Raw genomic sequence first — 8,444 nt, 5'->3', positions numbered from 1 at the left:
GGATAAATATATACGAAAAACAAAACAAAAAACACCCTCAACCTGCACTCCCTACAGCTGTCATCAATATCCTACCTTCTATTCCTGCCTGTCCATCAAATTCTATAAAACACCCCTGTTTCCTTTAAATAGCCTAACAGAACAAAACTCTAACCTGCAGCCCTAACTCCCTGATCCTGCTCTTCATCACCTCCCTCTGCCTCCCAGACCTTCTACCTGCTCCACTGACTCCTCCTCCTCCTGACACCTTCACATAAACCTGTCTGATGCCTCCTCATCACTTTCAATGTTGTATTCAACAAGCTGCGTTTGTACATACATTCTCAAACAGGAAACTGTTGCATTCTTTTTTTTTTCCAATCCAAAGAAATTACTTTTCTTACAATAAAAATAGAAAATTAAGGCTTAGTACTGAATAAGTAAATAGCTATTTTAAATGTGTGAAAATAAATAAATAAATAAAATAAAAGATATAACACAAGTTGAAGGCATTGTACTTATTGGGACTCTTCATAAATAGCCTAAACAAATTACACCGTATTGCAATTTCCATCATACCATTAATTTTTTCATTTCCATCTGCCAGTACATTTAAGGAACTAAAATATTTGTTTAGTTAATTTTTAAAACAGATTATTGACGGGGATTTATGTTTCCATTTACAGCAGTGTAGTATATGGTATTTGCCCAAAAGTAATACTATATTTAACAAATTTTACATTTTTGAGGGAGCATCATCTTTGATGTTGGAGCTGCGTCATCAGCGCTTCTGCTGCTTCTGCTGCTTTAGTTTCCGGTGCTTTACTGCCTCCTAGTGGTTGAGCAGCGGAACTACAGCACACCAAACTCATCCTTTGCTGCCACAGTGCTTTTAAACTCTGACTACAGTTAGCCCATTAGTGTTGTAGAAAAGTAAAAAAGATAATTCAATATCAAATCTAAACCATATTTAAAGCAGAAGTAAGCGATCCGGTCGTTTTGGCTAATGCTGCGTTCCAGGCAGGCTTTTGAAACCGTAAATTACAGCTTCAAGTCACAACTTACGATTTTGTAGCGTTCCAGGCAACCCACTCGTGTTTCTCCGACCTGTTTTACCGGTGAAAGTCACTATAACGGCCACTCATAACTTCTGACCCGTGAACTCGTACCAGATCGAACTGGTACGACTTCACAGGTCGGAAAAACACGAGTTACGAGTTGCCTTGAACGCACCATAACAGTCCTCGTCCCTACGTCACCACATTCACGCCGTCCCTTGGCTGCACACACAGCCCTGCATGCCGTTCTCTCTCCTCATTGGATAAAGGTTGTAGGATACAAGAAATGTTTTCTCCTGGGCTCAGAGCAGAGCAGAGTGACTGACAGACCCATGTTTCGGTCCAAACACTCTATAGAAGTGATTGCTGTCGGAAGATACAACTATTTAAGACTTATATTAACACAAATATATCACTTACTTCTGCTCTAATGTAAACTAAATATGGATTGAACAGAAGAACACAGCATAGAACCTGCTGAAGTCTCCTCCCACTGTTGACAGTGGTGACACCACATTGTTCAGGTGGTTACACAACTTTAGTACAACTATTTTAATTATCTTAAAGTTATTGAATTACATCGAGTGAGTGACCGAGAGACATTTGCAGTTAAAAAAAAGATGTCGCTGCAGCTTGTGGTCTTGACTGGTCTAAACAAAAAATCCCAAATCCAGCTTGACCAAGACTGAGACAAGACCAAGACCTTGAAAATGAGTTGGTACTACAACACTACATGACATCCTGAACAGTATTTAGAAAAGATAAAACAATGGATTTACACTGTGTCAAAAGCTCAATTATAAATAACGTTTACATTTATTAAAGGCGTATTAAAGCAACACAGTGTAAGATTTAGGCTAATATACTCTGGTTGAGAAGGGCAACTGTCTGCTACCTGTGTTGTTAATTCTGTATGCTTTATCCCTAGAGATACATAGTTGTCCATGTGAATTTGGTGCCTGAGCTCTGGAAGGGAGGCTGGCCGGCCGTACATCTTTAATGCAGATGCGACATTTAAAAATGCACAGTGACATGACAGTTCAACCGACTTCAGCCTGTAGCCTTACTATAGTGTTGTCATTAAACTTGTACAGTAAACTCAACTTTGCTGTTCTTTGTTTCTATGACGTTTTGATTTAACTTTTGCTCAGCTACATTGTAATACTGAGTTAAAATAAAGTTTGAATGAATGAATGAGGTTACTAAGGCCATTTAATGGGGCAGTGCTACAGTCTCATTCTTCTGTACTCTTACCATAATGAATGAACATTAATAAGAACACCAGACATTAACAGCATTTTATCCACTTTGTTTCACTGTTCAGCATAAGTTCCTGTCAACAGTCTGGGTGTGTTTTTATTTTATTTTATATATTTTATGATTTATATTAGGGTAAATATGCTTAAATTAAGTGTCCTAACTAGTTTGGCCATGTTGTATCTTGTTCCACTCTATCAACGTTAGTTTCCTTAGAGACCAAACATCAGTTACACAAGTAGAATCTGGAATAACAAAGCTATACGACTCATTGAAAATAAGATAACTCCTAATGTCACACCCACATTACAGTTCTCTAAATCAGACACAATCTTGATCTTTTGAGTCATATGAGTGTGGACCATCTGTACCTGGGGGGACAAAGGTATCAGTCACAGCCCAGGCCATGGAAATACAACCTTAAAGAGGGTATGTCTGAAAATGTTAACGAGTCAGGAGTCATACTGATTTCTGTAAAATGTGAATAGTAGCGGGATTAGAAGGATAAAGAAGCTTCAACGAAACACCCAAAGCAGAAGTACTTAGAAATGAAAATGCTTGACTTGTTGTCTTAGGTCCTGTCAAAAGTTGGACTTGTACAGTAAATATTCTGATCTGGGCTTCAATCATTGTTGAGTCTGGATCCAGACCAGGTCAGATCTTTGGGTTTTACTGCAAACCAGTGAGAAAAAATAACGACAAGAAACCCTTCCACATGATCAAGACTTTACTTCACAGCTCAGTGCCCTTCAACCCTTTACAAACACAACATGGGCTCCAATATCCAGCGGTCCTTTTGCACTGTCAGCAGAATCCAAGCAGGTATAACTTCCTCTCATGGTTAACCCTGTTTTTCTCATGCGTTAAAAAACAGGCATAGTGCCAACACATTGGAACAGAAGGTTAAAGACTTGAAATTTACACTTTGCTTGGCAAGATAAAAAATAAAGATGTCTTTATGGGAAATGATTCTATTATATACAATTCAGAGCATAAACAAAATAAAAACACCCAGAAAATAGAATGATTAAAGCATGCCCATTGTCACACCATGAGGAGGAGGCGAGGCCGAGCGATTTAGTTTGTGTTCACATCCAACTTTTCTCATCATCCAAGACTATAATGAGTACAGGATATACCTAGGTATCTCTTGCCATTTTATAATTATTCGGGCATTCAAACCAGTCCAATTTGGTCTTTTTTGGCCAATAGGAAGGGGAGAACTATATCAAAGAATTTAAAGGTACAGATTTTCGTACACATTGTTTTCCCGTCTACAGATTCAATGTATTTGTGATATACTTCACCATGCAATGTGAACCAAGCAGGGTACTGTCGATAGAAGAGTAGTATAGCTGTGGACAAGCTGGGAGTACTGTGTAAGGTGAGTGTCTCTGAAACTGGACTTGATGGAGGGCCATGATTCTCAGCTCCAGAAACCAGTTTAATCAGGGATTGACCAGGGAGCAGCAGATGTATCCATAGCACCATGGCAGCAACGCTCTTGTACGACAGTCAGTCAAGATTACTGGAAGCCCATGAAGATTGTTCAGTAAGCTGTCCTTGGAAAAAATTAAGAGGTCCGTTTACATTAATGAATTGAAGAGGTCATTGTAACATCACAGTCTAATATGGAATCAGGTGAGAACCTTTGAGGCGTAGCTTGTCCGAAGACTGATTATACACAAACATGTCTCAGTGATGAGTCTCTTTGTATTATCTAGCGGGCACTGACTTCTCCCTGGTATTCGGTTTCCCCTTAGTAGTTGTGCCAGCTGGTTTTGGCCTGGTCCTGGTGGGCATGGTGCCAGAGGAGGTCTGAGCGGTGGCTTCCTGTGAGGCGCTGCGCCGCATGGTTGTGGTAGTCCTGGGCGGTAGCATAGGGACAGTTGGGGCTCGAACCGAGAGGGGCTGCCTGGACGGACAGACTCTCTGAGGGGAGGGGCTGTCAGTCCTGCAGTGGGTGGAGCTAAGGCTGCGGCGGGTACCAAACAGAACTCGCAGGGGCATTCGAGGGCTGCCTGATGGGGCGGGGCCGGTGGAGGGACGGGGGCATGAGGAGGAGGACCTGGCTGAGACAGGTTTGGCTTTTCGTTGGGAGCTGAGAGTGCTTAGTCCGATTTTCTGATTCCTGTGGACAGAAGAGTAAATTGAACATGTTATTTCTATACATTCTCTGGAAAAAAAAAGTATGCAGAATGAAAACCAAAGGGAGAAAGAGATTCATACCCATTGGAGAAGGAGGGAGCTCCTTTGGGTGTGCTGGACTCTGGCAATGAAAGAGGAGAAGGAGCGGCGGCGGCAATCCCCACTGAAGGTCTCTTTATTGGGGTGACGGGCCTGGGGATCCTGCTCCTGCACTCTTTGGAGCCCTGCTCCTCGGTGGGTTTGAGACGTGAGCTTCTTCTGGACTCGTCCGAGGTATGCGTGTCCTCTTCCGAGCCAGTGGTCGACAAAGTTTCAGAAGCTCTGCGACGTTCATCATCCCCAGAGGACAACGATGACGATGTCCCAGAGAGCATCCTCCTCCTCATCCAACGACCCTGTTGCTTCTGGACCAACAGACGGGCCAAGTCCAGCTGCTTGGCCCGCTGCTGAAGCCGAGCCCGAGCCGAGAGTGACGAGGACTGCTCTGAGCCTGAGTCCTCTTCGGAAATGAGCACTGGGATTCGGCTTCTGATTCTGGGCTTTATGGCAGCCGGTAGATCCGATCCAGTTGTCTCAGGCTTGGCAGCTTCTTCACTGGACGATGGCTGTTTCTGAGGTTCCTGTGACAGATCTTTATATTCATGAGCTGGTGACATCGCTTCTTGCACAGGCTCCAAAGCCTGGGCCAGTGCAGTTGACAGACCGTTCTCAGTTTTGTGGTCCTTGTCAATTGGTGCTGTTTGGTCTGGCACCTCTAGAGACTCTTCTACCACTGGCGCTGCCCCCTGCTCATGGGTGTCTTCCTCGCCAGCTGAGTCTTTCATGATGGCAAGAACTTCCCGGTCACTGTCCCTGGCAGAGTGACCATTGGAAGACATGACATTGAGGTGCGATGTCTCTGCAATGTGGATGAAAGTGCGCTCAACTTTGGTGAATGGCGGTGATGCGGGAGCAATGGGAGTGGAAGGCCTCAGGTCTGACCTGAGCGCCGGGGACAGACGGCCAGTTTCAGAAGTTTCAGGCTGAATTGCTTCCCCACCCAGGAGACGGTCGTTGCGAGAAATGGGGGCAGAGGGTGTGGCCAACTCACCCTCTAGCACGTGATCCCCACCAGAGGGAGACTTGCGAGTGTCTCCAGGTGAGAAGAGGACGAGGGTTTTGGATGCGTCCTCCAAGTCGGGGTCTGCATCAGCAGCTGAGGCGTGCTCCCGCTGTGCCCTCTGGTCCTCAGCCATGAGTGTTGAAGGTGCTGCTTCCTGGCTGCGTTCGGTGCTTTTCTGGCTGGCCTCACTGTTGGACTCGCTCTTTGTGACGTCGTCATCCTTTGGTCCTGAAGGTTCAGGAACTTCTTCTTCATCTGGCGTCGTGAAAGTCCTCCGCTGAGGCAAGGTACCGGTCAACATGACGGTGAGGAAGTCGGCCCTCTTGACCTGCAGCTGAGGAAGGATGTGGAAATGCTCCTTCTCATCACTCTGACCCTTTGTTCGGTAGTCTGGGGAGGGTGGCGATGGGGTGCTCTGCTCCGTGGGCGACAACACCTGGGAACAGTTTAACAACACTTTTTGTTACTGAATTACTGAATCAAAGACAGGACAGCAGTAAACATCACAGCCGTTTACAGAAGGAGTTTGTCATCACAATGCAAAAAACAGGAAAAGCACTGACCAACTGAAAAGTCTACCAGCCTTGTTTCCCTGGTAATGAACAATGAAATTCATATTGGTTCCGCTTTTAAGCATGGTGATTGAAGTTGTGTTAAGACAAAAAGAAAAAGACTGTTACTGATTTTTAAGAAGCTAATGTGTGTAGGATTCCTTTGTGCTCATGGTCTTTCCCAGCAAGAACAACCAGAGGAACGGATGTTATTTCCCCCCAAAACCATTTTAATGTCATTTTGGTTGTACACAAGCTTTTCAAGATTGTCTAGATTACATACATTGATATAAAAGGCACAAAAAAATGCATTGCAGAGTTTATCCTTAGACAGCACGCAGTCTGATATCAGGTGATTTTCAAGTGTTTCCCTTCGTAAAGATTTAACATACAGCCTGTACATACTAAACCCCGCTAATTATCATGCTATTAGAGATTAACTGCAAACCTAATTGCTTTCTACATTTCTGTATATATGTACACTGTAATCATTTGGATTTACAAAAAGTTTAAAATACATGCTTTACCTGTAAATTATACAAGCAGTACTGTACAATCATATAGTGATAGAAAAAAAATGCTTACATGTATTATACACGTGAAAGACACTCACGGATCATCACACAGAACTAACACTGTGAGCTCTTCAATCCTCTTTACCTCGACTATCTGCTTTTATTGCAAAAACTTTAAAGGAACATTCAGACATTTTGTGAAAATCTCGTCCTTAGAGTCTAATGGGAGCTAGTACAGACATAGGTCCAGGAAGTGTTTAGCCTAGCTTAACACAAAGACCGGAAGCAAGGCAAACATTGTAGATTGCAGAATGTCATGGGTTAAAATAGTTGCCTTGCTAAATTAAAGCTAACATTAAGACAGAGTCCACTGTCCAACCACTCTGTCCAATTCTCATGTGGTATGTTGTTTTATGAAGAAACTGAAAGAGCATGTGTTGAACTGGAACCACTCATTGTGGGACCGTTGGTTTGCTGTTCTTTCTGGACCTGTCTCTGGACACTGGACACACAGACATGAACCTGACATCCATCTTCTCTGAGGAAAACTAACTTCAAAGGATTTCCAACAATACCCGAATGTCCCTTTGTGAATCAACTACTAGTGACACGAGTGACTTTATGTGGCGGCTTTGACTGGTGATGAGTTCACTAGTGAATGTGGAGTAAAGTCTAAACAAAGCTAACATGGACACGAGTGTTCACCTCTAGAGAAACAATGTCTGTATGTAATCTGTACAATATCACCCTGTTATTTCATAAAGTTCAGCAATATCAAATATGCAATGAAATGTCTGCTGGGGGAGGAGCATAATACTTTTTTTTGTTATATTAAATATAACATAAAGTTTAATCCTAGTGTGAGAGTCATGAGGTATACATTTTTCAGGGACAGTTTCTGATAAATGAAAATCTAAAGATAAAGGATTCAAATTTGCAGTTATGTGGATGTGATGGATACATATTCTATTACAGAAAACCATTTCATTCAGGGGCTGAGAAATACAGCCCAATTCCTAGTCTGACCACAGAGCAAAGCTTCTGTTCACCATCACATTAAATACTGCACTTATTACACTACATATCAGGGACTTCTAATCAATAGAACTGGAATACATTTCTCTAGTTTCTTCAAAGTCACTGTACAAGTTACAGTTGTAGGTTTAATATCTTCCTGCTGAAATCAAACAAACATATACAGTATATTTTTCAGTTTTAACATGAGTAGCAGCGGGTCGACTAACGTGACACTCCAAACAAAACCTTAATTTTCTTATGGCCATAAAAAGGTTTGCAACACAGCACGATGGGTTGCTGAAATTTTTGGCCATGTACTCTTGTTGCTGAGATTTTGGACTTCATTTAATGAATAGTTGAAGTCACGGTATTATCATGCTCACAGCACCATATGGAGAAGCAGTTAAAAAGCCTTACGAGCACCTTTTGTTTGGAGTGTGCTGCTAGCCTTGGACATACTTCCCAACTTGTTCTACACAAGTTTGAAACACAGGGTCTTATTTTTGTTGTTTTGGCCATAGTTCCCATACACCGCAACAAATGCCTTTTGAATGGTCATCTGACCCTTCAATCCTGCTTGAAGTCTAGCATTAATTAGCTTAATATTTGCAGTGGACAGTTCGTATTGGTTTTGCTGATGCAGAACTGTGCTTCAAACTCTGTCAGGACTGTTGGGGATTTTGTCCAAAACAGCAAAAGTGAGACCTAAAAGTTGTTAAAACAACTGGTAAACTACGATGTTTTAACAGCATCATGACCTACTCCACTTCAAACAGAATAAGAAACACGATGAAAGTCGATGGATTCTGTAACTATC

General features: G+C 42.6%; 1 protein-coding gene across 1 annotated transcript in view; it reads right to left on the bottom strand.

Annotated features, from left to right (window-relative positions):
* Positions 1–4,010: 4,010 nt before the first annotated feature.
* Positions 4,011–8,444, bottom strand: part of ttbk1a (tau tubulin kinase 1a) — a gene marked incomplete at its 3' end in the record, with an annotated part of 40,336 nt that continues 35,902 nt past the window's right edge. The window contains exons 14-15 of the mRNA XM_083969969.1: positions 4,524–5,980; positions 4,011–4,425 (exon numbers count right to left, since the gene is read on the bottom strand). Coding sequence (XP_083826095.1) covers positions 4,011–4,425; positions 4,524–5,980 — 1,872 coding nt within the window. The remainder of the gene's footprint in view (positions 4,426–4,523; positions 5,981–8,444) is intronic.

Source organism: Trachurus trachurus (genome assembly GCF_905171665.1).
Source record: "Trachurus trachurus genome assembly, chromosome: 1".
Lineage (NCBI taxonomy): Eukaryota > Metazoa > Chordata > Actinopteri > Carangiformes > Carangidae > Trachurus > Trachurus trachurus.
The sequence above is the reverse complement of the archived record's forward strand: the minus strand, read 5'-3'. Positions and strand labels throughout refer to the sequence as shown.